The 19,806-nt window shown below is 41.7% G+C and overlaps 1 protein-coding gene and 1 pseudogene across 3 annotated transcripts; both read left to right on the top strand.

Annotated features, from left to right (window-relative positions):
* The first annotated feature begins 112 nt into the window (after positions 1-112).
* Positions 113-5,228, top strand: LOC125019760 (annotated as a pseudogene).
* Positions 5,229-5,238: 10 nt separating this feature from the next.
* LOC125019764 (CD209 antigen-like protein E) lies at positions 5,239-18,930 on the top strand. 3 transcript variants are annotated; one of them, XM_047604739.1, is made up of 10 exons: positions 5,239-5,401; positions 5,745-5,861; positions 11,500-11,547; positions 11,661-11,714; positions 11,808-11,870; positions 16,400-16,462; positions 16,556-16,615; positions 16,921-17,066; positions 17,629-17,741; positions 18,555-18,930. In XM_047604739.1, exons 1-10 carry the CDS (start codon positions 5,239-5,241, stop codon positions 18,685-18,687), a joined length of 960 nt encoding a protein of 319 aa, XP_047460695.1. In that variant the 3' UTR covers positions 18,688-18,930. The 3 variants fall into 3 exon arrangements, with proteins under 3 accessions (XP_047460695.1, XP_047460696.1, XP_047460697.1); XM_047604740.1 differs by lacking the exons at positions 11,808-11,870; positions 16,400-16,462; XM_047604741.1 differs by lacking the exons at positions 11,661-11,714; positions 11,808-11,870; positions 16,400-16,462.
* Positions 18,931-19,806: the final 876 nt, after the last annotated feature.

Below are 19,806 nucleotides of genomic sequence, written 5' to 3'. Positions count from 1 at the left end.
GTGTTCAACCGTAATAAATAACTTTAATGACTTGCGTCCTGGAGTTTCTGGTTTAGTTTTGACTTTAAATCTTGCAGGAGGTCAGAGACTTGACCTCTCTGAGTGTCTCTTTGTCTTGGTCCAGGGAGGATTGGGGGAGGCGGTCGTCATGGCGACTCCTCTAAACATCCAGACTGCCAATAAGACCTGGGAGCTGAGTCTGTACGAGCTGCACAGGAGCCCCCAGGTAAAAGCTGATCTGAATCCACTCACTTACTCTACTCGGGCCTTCAGATTCCCAGAGGACGAAGCTCCATTCACTCTGCTCCAAACGTTGCATTTCTTTCCTCGTCTCCTGTTCTGTGATCATTCTCCAGGTCGTTCTCAATCTGCCTCCCTTCCTCTTTCCCTGTGGGTTCCATGTCAGCGCCTGTGTTATGATTGATTGATATCTTCTGAGTGAGTTCCCACAGGTTGGCGTTGGAGATCTGATCTGGATCCAGGAGAATGTTATTTAAGAGACCGTCAGCATGAGGGAGAAAGGATGAATCTAGACCTCACATTAACATCCACCTGTGTTAAACATGTCGAACTGTCTGTGCGTCCAGGAGGCCATCATGGACGGAACGGAGGTGGCGGTGTCTCCTCGCTCTCTGCACAGCGAGCTGATGTGTCCCATCTGTCTGGACATGCTGAAGAACACCATGACGACCAAAGAGTGTCTTCACCGCTTCTGCTCAGACTGCATCGTCACGGCGCTGCGATCCGGGTGAGTTCAGACCTCAGATCCGTCGTCTTTCTGTCAACTGACGGGATTTAGAACTGAAAAAGAGCAGAGAGAGACTCATCAGAGACGCGTCCAGCTCGAAGACAAACATACGACCTCAGACACAGACGAGCAGACGGCATCATCACACAGCTGACAACAACCACAGTGGTTCAACACAATGTACCTGGGCATAGTGCAATATAATGTGCACAGTACACGGTACCTACACAAGCACGGAGAAGTATGGAAAATGAAAACTAGTGTATGGGAAAATAATCATGTTTCCGAGACTGTTCCCACTGTTCGGTTTTCTAAAACATAAAATTACAAGGATTGATCTGAACGCATCCAAAAATGTTTTGGGAAAATTGACTAGTTGTATTTATTATTAATTTATTTTTGTATTTGACCTAATTTAGTTACATGATAAAAGACGTGCACAGCTATAAGCTTATAGAAATCATTTGTAGACATAACAGCAGATATATTCAGAATAATTAAAACAAATGATTCATTCCATAATTTCTTTACATGATACACAACTATTTGCTCAATGCCATTATCTTTATTTTTTATTGTGTAGGAGCTCAGGATGCACGATAACTTTTATTTTTAAACCGATACAGATAAAAGATAACTTTCTGCTTCCAAAGGCCGATACCAATACCGATACCGATAACATACCTGAAGATAATAAAAGACTAATGAACAAACAGTTTTGACTCTTAAAATAAAGATAATAATTTATTTTTTTCGTTTCAGATGAAAAACTATTAGCGAGGAAACATTTGCTAAAGATCAGGGTCAAACTAAACTATCTGATATTTCAAATGAACATCACCCATTAAGAGCCTCTAGACCCAATACTTTGCATCAGGTTTAAAAGTAAATAAAGTGAAAAAGTGCATCCACAAGTTCTAAAAAATAAATAATGCACTGACACAAGTTAGAATCAAACATTTCTATGCTCGTTCTATTTCTCCCTCCACGTGTTTTTTCTTTAAACATTTATTGCCCTCAGCCAACGTTGTGATGCATTCATGTGGTGGCGTAAATCCCCCTTTCCCAGTTTGTGAGTCGTTTCCGACCTTTTTATGTTCATGTTTCTATGATTAATGTGTAAAATCGGGGGAAATGAGTAAAATACTGTGGATAAGACGCTGATATCACTCGACTACGACCAAACTTATGACAAAGTTGACGAGTTGTTTTCCCGACATGAGAGTGATGCATTTTTTCAGGCAGAAGGTTGTTCTTCCGATTATACTGACGCCACTTGAACGCAGCATTCACTGCAGGCCGTGCAGGTGTCATGTAGGAGATTAAAATTAAAATTTAAAATTTAACATGGATTATATGTTATCGGGCCGATAAGTCATGATATCGGACTTATCGGAATGATGCCATAATTTCCTGACATCAGGCCGATAATTATCAGGCCAATATCACGGTCTCCTGGTTTGGTTCAACACAAAATCCTGTTTCTATGTGTTTATGCACATATGACAAATAAATGTCCTGAATCTTGTCCATTCAGAAACGATCTGATCTGATCTTCTAATAAAAAGAAAAATCTTCCTCCTCTGTGACTTCTCCTACTTTAAATGCAGCTGTTCATCACCTGGTTCTGTGCTTTTATTTTAAAGCCGACTCCTCTCTCTCCTCAGGAACAAGGAGTGTCCGACCTGCAGGAAGAAGCTGGTCTCCAGACGTTCTCTGCGCAGGGATTCCAACTTTGACGCTCTGATCTCTAAGATCTACCCGAGCCGCGACGAGTACGAGGCGCACCAGCGGCGAGTCCTCGAACGCCTCAACCGGCTGCACAACAAGGAGGCGCTGAGCTCCAGCATCGAGGAGGGGCTCCGGCAGCAGGCCCGCTACAGGTCCGAGAGGTGGGGGAGGACCAAGGGGGGGGCGGTTATCGACCTTGTGGCGTCGTCACAGATTAATCTTTGCTGGACTCCTCCTGCAGGAACCAGCGGGTGAAGAAACCCACGCAGGAGAGCGACAACACCACCTTCAGCGGCGGCGAGGACAACGGCGACTCTCGCTCGCACCTGTCCCACGACTCCGCCCCCTCGCACACGCCCCACCCCAGCGCTCAGACGCCGCCGGAGGCCGGGCCGAGCCGGAAACGCCCCCGCGCCTCCGATGACGGCGGCGGTGGCGGCTCGGGGGCCGAGGTGGACAGCGGGAGCCCCACGCCGCCTCCTCTGAGGCGCCACAGGGACGGACCCGCCTCGGAGATAGAGCTGGTGTTCAGGCCCCACCCACAGCTGGTCCACGCCCACGACTACAACCAGACCAGGTGAGGCCGCCGCTACCAGACACTTAACAAGGACACTTTAACCCTCCGTGGACCAGGAACGTGTGTGTATGTGGTAACTTAAAGCATGTGGTTTTCATTGAGCCAATCAGAGGAGATCAAGGAAAGGAAATCTGTCATCTTTCTGTTCTAGATACGTGAAGACGACGGCCAACGCCACCGTGGACCATCTGTCCAAATACCTGGCGCTGCGCATCGCCTGGAGGACAGACGGACGGACGGAGACGGCGAGGACAGAGCGGCGGAGGAGGGGGGAGGAAGAGGAGAAGACGAGGGGACGACTCTGAGCAACATCAGCGAGAAACAGTACACCATCTACATCATGACGAGAGGAGGACAGTTCTCTGTGAGTTATTCACCCTCCACCTGCTCCCAAACGTCCTCACGTCTGTCCCTGTCTCCTCCCGGCGTCCACTGGATTCAGTCCAGTCTGAGCGAATGTGGAAGAAAACTTTTCTCTTCTTTCAGACGTTGCAGCGTTCAGTGTTTGTCTGTTTGTTTGACCTGAGTGACTCCACTGGTTCTGTTTAGATCATCTCCTGCTAACATCCACACTGCCTGGCTACAGCCGGGTTCTCCTCTTTCTTTCTCCTCTTTCTTTCTCCTCTTTCTTTCTCCTCTTTCTTTCTCCTCTTTCTTCTTCTGGGAGTTTTGGCAGCTTTGATTCTAGCCAACAGATATTAAACACCAGACGTACAGCTAAGACAAACATAAACTCTTGTAAAACAGTTCAGTATGGAGGGCGTCAGTAGCTGTTTCCTTCCCCGCTAGAAATATCTCAGTTTAAAAACCTCTCAAACATCTGAAGCTGAAACATCTCTGCTCTCATGAGGTTTTTCATCCATATAAATGTTTATCTTTAAGTTCAGTGGAAACGTTTTTCCCTGGAGATGATGCAGGGGTCATGTGATGATAACGTTACTTAGTAACTCGTTACTGTAATCTGACTACTTTTCTCCGGTAACAGTAATCTAACGCGTTACTAAACCAAACCAGTAATCAGATTAAAGTTACTTATCCTAGTTACAACTCGCGTGTAATAACACACACACAGCAACACAAACGTAAACGACAACGATGAGACCGAGAAGTCTCAAAGCCTTTGGAGTAAGAGGAGTACGTTGTAGGGGAGATGCTGCATCCGTATAAAAACGTGTTTGTTTTTTTGCAGCTGCTGAATGTAACTGATAAAGTAACTTCTAATCTAATTTAGTTACTTTTAAAATCAAGTAATTAGTAAAGTAACTAAGCTGCTTTTCTACCAGTCTGTTGTAGTGAGTGTCCTGTTCTTTGCTGTGGTTTGTTGGGGGAGTAGCACGAGCAAAAAGACATCAGTAGGATCAACACATTGATCTGAAAGGCTGGACATGTGATCGGTAGAGAGTGGGAGACATTTGTCTCAGTGAGGGACAGGAGGACACTGGACAAACTCCTCTCCATTATGGACAATCCCTCCCATCCACTACACCAAACACTAGAGGGTCAGAGGAGCTCGTTCTCCATCAGAGTGATTCATAGTGAACGCTACAGAACTTCTTTTATTCCGTATTCTATCCAGCTGGAGAACAGCTCATCTTTTTAGAACAACTAAGCTACTATGACCAAGAAGAAGTTCATGGAGGTGGGACTAGAGAAAAATGATGTCAGAATGTCCAAACTGAGAAGGATTCATTTCCCTGTGGTACATGAAGACACTTTTCATCAAATATGTCCTTTCTGCACTGCATGATTTAGCCTGATGGTGGCAGTGATGGACACATTTCTTGTTTTATGCAAATTGTCAATCCTCTCTCTCTCTCTCTCTCTCTCTCTCTCTCTCTGTGTGTTAATGTGAAGCATTTCTTTCTTAAAACGTATCTGTTGATTCTCTCAATTTAATTTTATTTCATGTTTTTTGTTTAATGAGTCTTTAATTCAGTCTTTAGTCTCTTTCAGCTGGTTCTTGAACTTCAAAAGTGGAGAAGTAAAGTTTTCTTTCTGAGGGTGTGAATAAAAGTTGTGCGTTTCTTTGCAGGCTGTTACTTCCTCAAACTGTTCTACTGAAACCAGACAAGAGGCTGGACTAAAGCACATTAGCATCAGCTCAGAGTCCTGCTCTAGTTAACTGGTGACACTAGTAGCAGAAAGTCAAGTGAAGCTACGGTCCAGCTCTCTCAGTCTGAAGATGTCGTCGGATATTTATGCCAGACCAGATGTATCAAAGAAGGCGAGATACACCAGGAAGGTAGAAGAAGATGGAGGAGAATGGGAGGAGAGGGAGGTGGTTATCTACCAGAGTGTAGACGATATCAGACCCGATCCTAATGGTTTTCAGTCACAGGAAGGAGGTGAGTAAATTCTAAATGTGACAGTTCAATAATATAAAAATATAAAATGATGCTCAACTATCTGTGCATGTGTGTATTAAAACATCTTGGACTAATAGAGGAACCTCGTGTTTGTTCTCAGCTCTACTGGGTTGTGTTTTACAGATGTTTCCTACAGTTAGTATGATTATTTTCATCTCACAAACGCCCATGTAAACCTACCAGAGACTCATTGTGTAGAAAACTCATGTGTTGTTTATCTGATGTGTTGATGCCACAAAACCACAGACCTACACAGTGAGAATGACACACCCAGACTCAGAAGTCTATTAATAAACCCACTGTGTGATATTTGCATGTGCAGGAACACAGAGTGAGAAACATCCTCCAGTGCAGAAAGGGCCTTTCAGAGGAGCTACATTGGTTCTCAGTGTGCTGTGTCTCCTGTTGTTTGCTGGAATCATCGCTCTGATCATAAAACGTAAGATAAAACACACCTTTGTGTCTGTAAATACAAAACCAATCCTCATGATACATTTAGGACAACCTGCTGTATGTCTTTGAAGACATTTGTTTTCCATCAAAGACTGATCAGTTAGTAGGTAGTTAATGTAGTTCCTGTATACTCCACCTGGATGTAACTGATATAATAGTTCAGAGCCTCCTGGTGGATCATTAGTTCATGGTGATTATCTTCAACAAGTTATTTAAGACCAACTGATGCAATGAGGAGCTTCTCATTTCTTCAACAACCAACAACCACCAAAAAACTCTATTTATCCCCGAACGGCAATTGGGAGGGCGAAGAGTGGTACATCAAATAAAACTGTAAAACTGCAGATATGGTCTGACAAATAAATAAACAAAATAAATAAAGTGAGGCGTGGTTACGAAAAGAAAAAGAAAAACAAAAAAAAAAATTAAAGTGGCATTGTAGTTAAAGTGTCAAAGTAGTATTGCACAACACAAGAGGACATGTGATATTGCACTTGAGTGTAACACAGGAGGACTTAAGTTATTGTGACCGTCGTATAGTTCTTAGAGTTCAGGAGGAGAATAACATTGGGAACAAAGGTTGTTCTCCTCCTCTGGGTCTAACAGGCCGGACATCGGAACCTGCGACCAGACGGTAGCAGCTCAAATGCTGGAAACAGAGCATGGGTTGATTCCTTGAGAATTCGAGGAGCCAGGCCGCTAGCCTGCTGCTCGTACACAGAGCTCAGTGAGCAGGGAGTCCAATAATCTCAGAACACACCTTGACAATGTTATGTAGGCGGTTCCTATCCTGAACAGTTACAGAGTGATACCAGCAGCATATGGAGAAAGTTAAAACACTTTCAATGAATGTGTAATAGAATGTCAGCAAGATGTTCTTACTAACAGAAAAAGAGTTCAGTTTCCTTAGTAGGTACATCCTCTGGTGGCACTTCCTCAGGATCCCTTCGGTGTTGGAAGAGAACCTCAGTTGGCAGTTCAGGATGGTTCCCAGGTATCTGTATTCCCCAACTGTCTCGACTGGAGAACCGTGGATCATAGTGGTGACAGCTGCCGCCAGTTCCCTTTGGCTGCTGGAGAAGGTCTCCACCATCTCCTTGGTTTTGCTGACATTCAGCTCCAGGCAGGAAGAGTCACACCACTCTATGAACTGCTGCAGAGCAAGTCCATGGTGGAGGGAGGGACCGGACAGGAGGGACAGGAGAACTGTGTCATCAGAAAACTTCACCAGGTGACAGTTGGGGTGTGTTGATCTGCAGTCATCGGTGTACAGAATGAAGAGCAGCGGAGAAAGCACACAGCCTTGTGGGGAGCCAGTGGAGGTGGTGAGGAGATCAGACAGGTGATTGCTAATCCGGACTCGCTGGGTTCGGTTGGTCAGAAAGTCCAGGATCCAGAGGATGAGCTGGCTGCTCAAGTGGAAGTTCTGCTGGAGTCTCTCTGCCAGGATGTGCGGTTGCACGGTGTTAAAGGCCGAGGAGACGTCAGCAAACAGGAGTCTGGTGGAGCTGTGGGGAAGCTCCAGGTGTCTGTGGATGGTGTCGATGATGAAGGCTTTGGAGTTTCGAGTTTAGAGTTGATCAGAGTGAGAATGTGTTGCTTGACTAGTCTCTCCATAGCCTTCATCACCTGGTAGGAGAGGGCCACTGGGCGCAGGTCGTTCAGGGCCCTGGGGAGGCTTCTCTTGGGAATGGGGATGATGGTCGAGTGTTTCCAACATTTGGGGACAGTTCCTGTGTTGATGGAGATCTGGAACAGTTCCTGGAAGACACTCCCTAACTGGTCCACACAGTGTCTGAGGACCCGGAGACTGATGTTATTAGCTCCAGGTTCGCTGTTAGCCTTGGATCTCTTTAGGGACCTCACTACGTCCGTGGTGAGGAAAGAGATACAGGGGACAATGCTGGTTCGTCAGGTTGAGGGGGATCTGTGTCCTCTAGCTGGTGGAGCTGTTGATCTCAGAGGAATATCTATGGATTGAGTATGATGTAAAGGTCATGGAAGTATACAGCTAGTGTTTCAGGCTGTGCTAGAGTGTATGTTGAAAGGTCATCATCATAATGCATTGGATTCTAATTGTTGAGTTTGAGTGAAGACTTAAAGCTAGTATTACCAATGTGATACTGCATTAATATGCATGTCAAATATCTATAATGATCAATACAGTCTAATAGGAATATCTTATATTTGAGTTTATGAACTGGTGTCAAGGTCAGCCCTGAAGGAGTCCAACTCTCACCTAGGATACAGTCGATTTATAGCCAGCTACAGAACTGAATGTCTTGCAAGGGTAGCACCTACTGCAGGATGCACTCTCCGGACACGGTCATAATTCCTCAAATCACAAGAATGATGACGTTGGAAGCAAGGGGAGCTGTCTCCTGGTCCTCTGACCCACGTCATAAGTCTCCTCCAAATCCACAAAGCACATGTGGACGAGTTGGGAAAAACCCATCCAGCAGAGGGGAGAGCTGGTCCCTGGTCCCATGTCCCACAAATAAACTGCATTGTTGTTGGAACATGGTGTTAGTTATGGACAAACTGCGACTACATTTTGCATAGATTGTTTGATCCTGCTGACAGACAGAGAGACAGAGGTGAAAGCATTTCCTTCCACCCCTGCATTATGCAAAGCTGGAAGGATAGTGGAGAACCATGGTCTTCCAGGAAGAAATAAATCCTGGTTGATGGAGAAACGTTTGGTGAGTCTGGACCACAGAGTCCAGACCTGAACCCAATAGAGAATGTTTGGGATGAGCTGGAGAAGCTTTGATCAGTGGTCAGACTCTGACATCATCAATACAAGATCTGAATAAAAACACTGGAGGAAATAAATCTGGAGACATTGGAGAAGCTTCTTATTGAATCAATGGAGTCAAAGCTGGAGGAGCTCCACCCACATATTAGAGTGGGAGACCTTTTTCTGGCCATGCAGTGTATGATGTTCACTGGAAATTATGACATGACATGTAACTTTGATCCAATCAATGCATTAATGCTTAAAGGATATAGACCCCAGTCAGACCTTGCATTAACATCCATCTGTTGAAATCTATAAGTCCAGTGTCTGTTCACAGCTGGTCTGGGTGTGAATGTGAGGGTTTAAATGTAGGACCCAAATGCAGGACAATGATGAGGCAGGGAATCCGGGGAAAAAAGGGGTATTCAATGAAAACAAAGGGGAAAACATCAGGCGCTGCAGAGGACAGATAAATACAAAAGAATCAAAAACACAGCAAAAGGGCAAAAGTCACAGGACCATGGTGAAGCAAGGCAGTAACATGTGGAAAGTAACACAAGGAACACACCAGGAAATAACATCAACGACACAACACAGAACAAAGGGAAAGGCAGGGCTATATATACACATGGGCTCAGGGACGACAAGACACAGGTGAAACTCATGAAGACAATGAAACCAGGAGAAACCAATAAGCAATCACACACAAGGAAACACAACTGACAGGGAATCAACTACTCGGCAAAATAAAACAGGACACACACAACATGACACAGACAGATATCACGACCATTGAGCGGGTTGGTCCGTTGCTGCGATAAGGCAACACGTCAGCCATATTGGATGTGGCAGATCCGCCCCCTAAACTAATAAAAGGAAATGGACTGAACTTCATAACGCACCTTTCTACAAAGTACTAAGTTAATGCCTCTTATTCACCCATTCACACACACACACTAATATATTTGAGAAACAAATAGGCACCAAAAACAACATATGTATCTTAAAGTGATGGTTATACATGTTTTCTCCTTATGTTTAGGATATACTGTAGGTAGCACCAAACCAACGTATGTATTGTTCTAATGTTGTTATGAGTGTTTACAGCTACTAATGTGTGTAACACTGTACCTGTGATGATAAATATTGAAGTATTTATATTTAACATCTAATCTGTGTCTATCCCACTAATCATTAGACGTCTGATGGACGTGCAGATCATGTCTATATTGCGTCTGTTGGTCCACGACCAATTCTGGATGTCGACACGACATGTAAACTAGGTCCGCTATTTGGACTAAACCATGACCTGATTTAGACGTCAATATACCGTTCAAAATGTGAACGTCAGACTAGGTCACTTTTTGGAGGTTAGACGTCAAAGACAGATGCATTTTTATTTTTATTTTTTTTAATCAAAATTGTTGTTACCAATATGAATAATTAGGAATATACTTTATGTGAGATTAAACACCATTTTATTATTTTGTTTAATTTTTTATTTAACCATATTTATTTCATTTGTTTTCATGTTTATTTCAGGTCTGGCTAAGATTCACTGCTAGGCTATTAGCCTGTTAGCTGTTAGTTCTGCACCACAGTCGTACCATAACAAATGATCATACCAAAAGCTTACTGACACATAGGACATGTATTGAAGGGGTCAAGTTATCGTATATAATGAAATGTTTGGAATTACTGATCGTACATCGTACAGACTGTGACATAACTGTAAAAAATCTGATTATGTTACGATCGATAAAAAACAGTACAACCGTTATTATATAATAACCAGATCCTGAAATGTAGATGTGACATGAGGGATTTCTGAATAAAGAGCACTAACGTTTTGACTGATTTTGATTCATTGAATCATTTTTATACTCACATTGATGAACTTACTGGATGCACATGAACATACATGGCGTATGATTCAGCGCTCAGTGCAGTGTCTTCAAATATATGTCTATCTGAGATGTGATCTGAGTTTTGTGCTCTCTATGAAATAAACACCGTCTGTCTCTAATGGATCTCTACCGACCACTGGATCAGAACCAGGACCAGCTGGTTGTTGTGGGACCATCATGACTAGGGGAGATGACACATGGTTTGGAACAAGTGATACAGACTCAGCCAATCAGCTCTTTCATGTCAACTTCCCATTTATTGATTGATTAATATATTTGTTGGAGGCAAAGCTCAGATTAAAACTGAACCCTGGAAGCTTTCATACTCAGAGTGATATCACTGCTGAGCTGTTTGGAGCAGAAACAGAGGAATCTCCCTTAATAAAATATATAGAATACATCATCAACATGATGGTACCAAGAATAAACTCATGTGTTTTTTAACAGTAAAATCACACAGTGTATGAGACACATCTCTGACAGTAACTTAGTCATTTCCACCATGTTGAAGAACAAAAGTAGTTGTTGTTAATCTGCTTTTGTTCTTGTTCACACTTGAATATGATCAGATACGATAACATGTTAAATGGTGTTGAGTGAACAGAGAGAACAGGAACATTGAAACTGTTCATGAAGGAAGGAAACTCTTGATCATGACTAAATGATTCTATTGGTCCTTTTTCTTATTGTGTTGTAGTTCACTCAAATATATAATCAGTGATTGACAGAGAAAATATGACAAACCAGTCGCCTACAGAAGACTTGAATGTTTATCATGTGAGGAAAGAAAAGTCATTATTGATTTAACAGAACATCTGTTTTACAGAATAAAAAACAGTCTGTGAATGTCCCAACTTCACACTTTATAGCTCAACAATATCACACTTCTAACACAACAGTCACAGGATGAAACATAGTTCTGGGAATATTTTAAAGGGGAATGCTTTGATATTTTTCCTTTGTTTCATTCTGACCAGATATTTCAGTTACTCTGGAAAAAGACCAGCTGAAAAACAAAGTTTCAGGTAAGAAAAGTAAAACTATACGAGCAATAGAACTTCACACTTCATAATATTCCTGATTATTTTAACGTTGTGTTACTGTTTTAATGGTTGTATTTGTTCTCAACACCTTGAAGCCAACAACAGCCAGTTACAGGATGAAGTAAAGAGACTGAACACAGAGACTCATGGTGAGAAACATATAACCTGACTGTCACCCTTCATAGTAAAACTCAACATTTTCACATTGTTTTACTCTTTTATCAACTATTTTTGTTCTTAAGAGTTGAAAACCAACAACAGCCAGTTACAGGATGATGTAAAGAGACTGAACACAGAGACTCATGGTGAGAAACATATAACCTGACTTTGATGGTTGTAACACCCACTAATGTAATAATGTCCACAAACGTAATAAACCACCAATGTCATAGAAAATATGCAGCTTTTAATGTAATAATCCCACAAACGTAACAGCCGCTGCCTACTACAAACGTAACACGCGATTTCCCACAAAAGTAACAACTATTACGTTTGCAGAGATTTATTGCATTTGTGTAGAAGTGAAAATCTTCAACTTTCAATATTGTAATAACTTCCCACAAATGTAATAACGCAAAGAATAATGTTGTTGTGGCTGTTGTTGTTGTTGGTTTGTTTGCCCTGGTTGTTTAGTAAAACCAGTTTCATAAGAGGTTGATATAAACCAAAACAATGCACAGTACAAGCAGCCAACTGGATATACTCCATCCTCGCTAAATACTATGTCTGAAGCAAGTGTAAATAAAAAACCTGTGCATTTCATAAGCCAAGGATTGAAAATGATTTATAAATAAGAAAATGACTTTAATGGAACATTACTGGGACAAAATAAGAGGATAAATAGCATCGCACTTCCAATAGCACTCTACTTCCAAAACAAGTCTGACACTTTGTAGGGGCCAAAAGTCAGGTGAGCCAGAGTCATCCAAGCTTTCATCCACCTTTTATCCTTGGAGAAAAGTTCTTTGATAGGTTGTGCTAAACCGCTGTTCTCTCCAGCTGCTTTGTACACTTTCATAACACTAATATTGTGTCATGATTTTGAGCTGAATCAAGATGTTCAGGCAGCAAAGGCCTGATATAGATGGAGGGAGGGTGTCTTCCAGTTAATTCTCTAAACTGTGGAGACACTCTATTGAACGTAGCGATCATGGACATGTCCAAATCCAGGGTGAGTCTAATAATCATGGACATAATTTCTTCTGGAAGAAATGGGATATCTTCCTCAGGAATACCAAAAGCATCACCTGAAAGGCCTGCATCTGCTTCATCAACATGATCTTCATTGTCTTGAGAACGTTTAGCCACTGTGGTATCAGACCTTTCAGCCTGACGGGGATTGGAGAGAGTGGCCTCATCAGGAACAGAGCGTTCAGGCTCATGAGGACCGGATTTTCCAGCCTCATGAGGATTGGAGAGTTCAGGCTCGCCAGCATCAGAGAGTTCAGCCTCATGAGGATCCTCATCACCATCAGAGAGTTCAGCCTCATTATCTTTCTGCCTCCTGAATTGAGTCAGTGTACTGACTAACTGGTCCCCTGAGACTAACCTGGTGCTCTCCGTGTCCTTCAGCAATATGGCCTAGAATGAGAAGAGGCAAATCTTCACTGTAGATGTTTGAAGATGCTGTTAGAGTTGTTGCATCTGGGCCGAGAGTTGAAATTATTAGCATCTGGACATTGACCATTTCAGAGGCTCTTTGGAGTGAGATGTGGTCCCCATACGTGTCTTGCTGACCCATGTTCTGTAGGTAAGTATCCCAATCACCCTCCACATGATGAGCAAGGTTCCATGTGTTGTTGAAAGATTTGACTGCAAATCCATGACAATTTGGTCCCTAAGGGATGTAGATGACCGAAATATCCCAAAGTTCACCAACTGGTGAGCGAGTGCTGCAAACTGACAATCACCATTGGGCTGTGGATCTGGTTCTCTGGAGAAACTGGATGAGCTAAATGACTCTAACCGGTCCTGGTGTGTATAAGGGATCCAGAAGTTTCTGTGTTTTGACTTCTGTCGCCTGCGTTCTTCACCACTGGTCACACTGCTGATGTCCTTGACTGAAAACCACTTCAGGCTACAAGCTTTGTTCCCAAGAGGGATATACTTCACCTTGTACTTGGAGAGCTTCAGATTTCTTTGTACAATGACTCCATTCACCACGGCATGTTTCTTTGTGAGTCTATGGGTCTAGCACCTCAGCTTCACCAGAACTTCATCATTAACATCACAGACGGATGGAGGATTTGCCATACATGCTTTCTGAAGCATTGTTTCATTACAATTCTTAGTTGCATGTTTTACTATTGTTCTCACTCTGTTTCTCTGTTTTTTAAACAAATCCCTTTGTTTTCTTGAAGGAAGCGATGTGTCTGCATTAGCCATTTGGTCGTCTATGGTGTCAGGTGATGGATTCATGCTTTGAGCCGCCAGTATGTTGTTGCTTTACAGCCATGATACACATGGAATGGTGTCATCCAACCCAACTGTTTTTTAGGGTCTCCATTAAGGACTTGAGCATATTTGGGTAAATGATGGACCCAGTTCACCCATCGTGTTTCGATGTTTATGAGATCATAGAGTATCTTCTTCCTCCTCAGTGATCTGTGCATCCTCTCAACCTTTCCCTGGCTTTGAGGTTGATAAGGTGAGCTCTGGATGACTTTAACCTTCATTCTTTCCAGAAGCATCTTCACGGCACCTTTGAACTCACATCCCTGGTCATGTTGTAAAACCTTTGGTGGTCCATGTCCCATGTAAATATCTTTCAAATGCCGAACTATTTCATGACTGCTTTTCCCCTTTGATGGCTTCAGCCACACATATCGACTGAACTCATCCTGCACTGAGGACATGTCTGTAGGTGGCTCTCCCATGTGTAACTTTCCATCCTGTCATGTCAGTGAGGTCGATTTGATGTCTTGTCTGAACCTGTTGAGCCGTAATTGGCTTCAAATGTGGCCTGTTGGGGAATTTTACGTGCAGTAGCTGGTGCCCTGTGGATGAATCCAATGCTTGTTGAAGAGCTTTTTCACTCAACCCAGAGTATGTCTCCCTCAGTCTGATGTTAACTTTTTGGGCACTGGAACCTTTGGTGATGTCAAATCCTTTCTGGGCAAGTTCAGGGATCTCAGACTTCTTCACCAGAATCAAAGAAGCTATGTCATGCGCAGAATTGTCTTCAATCTACGAGAATACAAATGTGATATTGTATAAATATTTGTCCACACTGAAGTAATTTTCTCAATTATGACCCAGCCTGTGAAGTGACATGATCCCACACTGACTCTGAGTCACTTGATCACAATGTTTCCTTTTTAAAACTCTTCATAATTTGTCTGGGGAAAGCCGGGTTGAAAGTAGGCCTCACACTTTTCAGATAAACGTCATTTAAAAGATAGCGTTACAGAGGGAAACATTTTTTGTTGTATCTCACGTGTTCTCTATCAATACCAGGATTAATTTTGTAAAAATGTCGGTGTAATTTGACTTTAAAGAGAGGATGTGCTTTGTTAAGTTTAATTTCATTTAATGTCAGAACGAACAATCAATGACGCTCATTTTGTAGATCGCTCATCACTGTGTTTCTTTAAACTCCCACTCTTGTGACTAAATTGTGTGGTGTGTGTGTGTGTGTGTGTGTGTGTGTGTGTGTGTGTGTGTGTGTGTGTGTGTGTGTGTGTGTGTGTGTGTGTGTGTGTGTGTGTGTGTGTGTTTGTGTCTAACACACAGTGTGACCTCGGTACTGTCAGTGACAGACAAACTCATGTGCAGAAGGACGAAAGTAACACCGGTTACTTTTGTCAGGACAGCGACTCCAGACACTTAAACCTGACTTACTCCTCATGTCAAACTTTAGGATGTGTTAGAGGACTAATTCATAACTTTATTACAAACCTGAAACTGTAAACACAGCTGATTATCTCCCAAAAATTACCAGTGAGTGATTTTACTTTGCGTTGCTGAAAACAGGTTCCTGAATGTAATTCAGTCAAAGTAGAGCCTACGACGAAGGCCCATCCTCATGATTTTTTTGCAGTTCTGTTCGGTCATGCATGATGTAGGCTACATGTTGACTAAGTCAGTAACTTAATATGGGTCAGAGAAAATCGCTTTGTTACTTTCGCCCTGCGTTACTTTCGACGGGGCTCTCCCCCTAATTTTTACACATGAGATAGTTCACCACATCAGACACGTAGGCTACTAATTTACAGGAAAATTATTTGCAGTAACATCACAACGTAACTTTACCTACCCTTTTTCTCATCAACCTGTCTGGATTTATTTTGTGATGGAGACCTTAGAACGGTGTGACAGCGAAATGATGTTCTCCATAGGCCTAATGTGTAACATCAAAATGCGTCGGAAACAGCAGCAGTCCAGAATGAATAGCTCCAATCTCAGCTTTAATATATGGCCTAGGTCCTAGTCACCATTCAAACGATGAGCTGTAGGCTGGTTTAGAAATTAGTTTGGTCACGTTAGGTCGGAGGGTCAAGGTTATGGACAGAGACATGTTGTGGTTGACAGAGGTAAATGGCTTGATAAAAAATAATTCACATGACATCTTATTTCAAACTCCTGTCGGCAACAAAAAATATGAAGAAATCTGGATTTATTGCTCATTTGTAAACACAGCACTTGTAAATAGGAAAGAATGTTTATTTATTCAATTGGATACTATTACATTAAAAGCTGCAGATTTTCTGTTACATTTTTAGTTTCTTACGTATGTGGACATTATTACATTGGTGGGTGTTACAACGGTTTCACCAACTAATACATAACATTTCCACACTGTTTTACTCTTTTATCAACTATTTTTGTTCTAAAGTCCTGAAAACCACCAACAGCCAGTTACAGGATGAAGTAAAGAGACTGAACACAGAGACTCGTGGTGAGAAACATATACCCTGACTGTCACCCTTCATAGTAAAACTCAACATTTTCACATCGTTTTACTCTTTTATCAACTATTTTTGTTCTAAAGTCCTGAAAACCAACAACAGCCAGTTACAGGATGAAGTAAAGAAGCTAAAAGTGATTGAAGGTGAGGAAATATTCTAAACTAAGTGAATAATCAGTATTGTTGACCTTTAACCTGACTTTATCTTTACTTCTCATCATTACTGTTTATGCTGTCTCAGTATTCCTGGATGGATATTTACGTTGGGGACAGTTACGTATGAATGAGACAGAAAACCTTAGTTAAAATGAAGTATTTATAGAGTGAACAACCTGAAAGGGAAAAGTGACTGACAAGAAAGATCCTCAACTAAATACTGAAACTAGAAGACTTATCAGTCTGATACTGAGTGACATGAAACCTGTCTTTAAAACATGTTTGACATCAAGGGAAGTTGTGTCCTGAAGAATGGAAGAGACTTGGCTGCAGTTGTTACTTTAAATTCACTGGACAGAGGAAATCTTGGTTTGAGAGCAGGAGAGACTGTCAGAATAAAGGAGCTGATCTGGTGACGATAAACAACAAAGAGGAACAGGTGAGTTTGTTCATGTGTGTGATCTTTGTTGTAACTACCAGTGACCTGTTACTTGTGTTTCTGAACTGTTTCCTGTTTGAACTTTGATCAGTTTCTTTGTCAGGTTAAAACTTTCAGGTCCTGAATGAACTGATCCTCTGAGATTTTTATTCATCAACTATAACATGAGGATCATTTCAAACACCTGAATATAATTTACAGAGTTCAGACTGTGGACTTTAGAGCTACATTTAGTGTTTGTAGGTTTGTTACTGCCCATTTTCTGTGGAGTGCTTGAATATATATCAGAGATATGAAATGAGTTCTGAGTTTCTCAATAATATTAGAAGGTCAAGTTTTTCCACCAGTGCTGATAATTCATGTCTTGAAAGGACAAACTGTAACAACTAGTTATTTGTCTTATTTGGAAGAACAGTATATTCCTTCATTCTCTTCTAATTGTTTTCTTCTCAGAAAAATCCCTGAACAGCTGCAACACATTCAGTTCTTCCTTCAGACAAAGTCAACAGACTATAACAGAGATACTGAGTTACAACTGAAACTATTTTATCTCATCAACTAGGAATTTGTCAGAAGACTGAGCATGAATGAAGAGTCCTGGATCGGTCTAGAGAATACATGGACATCTCAACGTTATGTATGGAAATGGGTGGATGGATCACCACTGACAGAACCGTGAGACAGTTTTTCTTTCTATTTAAACAAACACCATGAAATAAAATGAAGGAAACTGATTGTTTGAATGAACAGCTCTTGTTGAACTCTCTTCATCTGCAGTCTGTGGTGAGGTTCAGTTACAACGACTCAGTTTGAAGAAGTCAGGATTCAAAAGTGTTCAAACCTTCAGCCGAGTCTGTTCAGCTGGTTGGATTTGTGTGTTCACTTTGTTTGCTGCACTGTTTCTTATGTCACACAACAAATATTGTTTGTAAATGGAGTTGATCAGAGAAAAGAACATATGAAGGAAGAAGCTGAATTTGATGGTTAGTTACAGAGTTGAATTGAAAGAGCAGCTTCACCATCCAGTTTTCCTGCAGGTCCACTGAGGTACTGCATTAGGCCATGACTCATTCACTATGAATGTTTAAAGCAGGAACATTTATTATCTGTTACAATTTAAACGTTATTTCAGTTTGTACAAAGCTCAGTAAAAGGTCAAAAAGAGAAGCAACAGAGACACTACTGAGCATGTGCAGTGGTCTTAAAAACCTGAACCAGAGGAGGAAGAGAGAAAACATTCCTGGAACATCCACTTTTAAATGGAATGAGTGAATGGAACCATCTTTGAGTTCAGTGTCCACTTTTCAGGAGATGATCATTCCACACTTTAACCTGTAACTTGTATTTTTGGATGTCACTAATTCCATCAAACATTCTGAGAAAGACACAGTGAACATATTTAAAATATTTAAGAAGAGAGTCTGTTTTATTAGACTGTGACAATAATGAGTTTCAGTCCTTTTAATCAATATTTTATTTGTCATGCAGGTTCTGGGCATCAGGAGAACCACAATACAACTATGCAGTATGTTGCAATCAACAAGGAAAATGGACAAGCATATATTACAGTTCAAATAAAAAGAACTGGATCTGTGAGAAATCGATTTCCTGCTTCCACTGATGAAGGAGGGATGTACAGTGTTGGGACTGAATGAAATCTGACCAAAGAGTCTCTGTTTTCTCTCTTCTGGTTCTGTGTGACATGAACACAGCCTCTAATAAAGGCATTAATAGAGTTAAACCTTTGTATCTCTACATTACATGAACTGGAAAAACTTTACTAACAACTTTCTGTCTTTGCTTGTATTTGAATGTGCTGTATGTGTGATGTTTAAGTCCAGTGTAATGAACATATTGTATATCAGCTACCTGTGTTGTGGTTTTCACTGCTGCTACTTCCTGTCTACTGTCTGTTGAAAGCTGCCTGACTCAGGATGAAACAACCAGAGAGTGGAGCTTAAACCACTTCCTGTCCTCATGATGAGAATGGAACATTTGTTGCTACTTCAGTGTTCATCATTGTGGAGGATGGAGTTAAAACAGTGTCTGTTATCTATGTATCTATATGTGCTGTAAACTAAGAATGTCTTCAAAAGGTGTTAATAGTTTATTTTCATCATGAATGAACAGAAGAGAAATCTAAATCAAATCAGTATGTGGTGTGACCACGCTTTGCCTTCTAGACAGCATCAGTTCTTCTACTTGGACTCAGTTGTTGAAGGAACTCGGCTGGTAGGTTGTTCCAAACATCTTGGAAAACTAACCACAGATCTTCCTCAGATTTTTCTGTCTCTTCATGTGATCCCAGACACACTCCAGGATGTTGAGATCATCAAGTGCTTCTTGTTCTTCTTTACTCCAAAGATAGTTCTTAATGACTTTTGTGGTGTGTTTGGGCTCGTTGTCCTGCTGCAGAATAAATTTGGGTCTAATCATGTTGTGGTTCATAGTTGAGTCTCTTGGTCTTGTTTCCATGTCAGAGGGATGGAGTTTTGGCTGCAGCTCTTCCATGAAGACCACCTGTGTCCAGACTTCTCCAGACAGTAGATGGTGGACCTGGGTCCCACTGGTTTGTGACAGTTTTGACCTGATGGCTCTGCTGGACGTCTTCAGATTTCAAGGGAAATAATCTCTGTTTTTTCTTGCTGAGTGTATGATCGTACCAAACCCATGACTTTATGCAAGCGAACCTATAAGGATTGATGCTGGTTTGAAGGTAAAGGCTCGTAACACCAGATAT

This window comes from Mugil cephalus, chromosome 14 (genome assembly GCF_022458985.1).
Source record: "Mugil cephalus isolate CIBA_MC_2020 chromosome 14, CIBA_Mcephalus_1.1, whole genome shotgun sequence".
Taxonomy (NCBI): Eukaryota; Metazoa; Chordata; class Actinopteri; order Mugiliformes; family Mugilidae; genus Mugil; species Mugil cephalus.
This window is presented reverse-complemented; position numbering and strand designations above follow the sequence as displayed.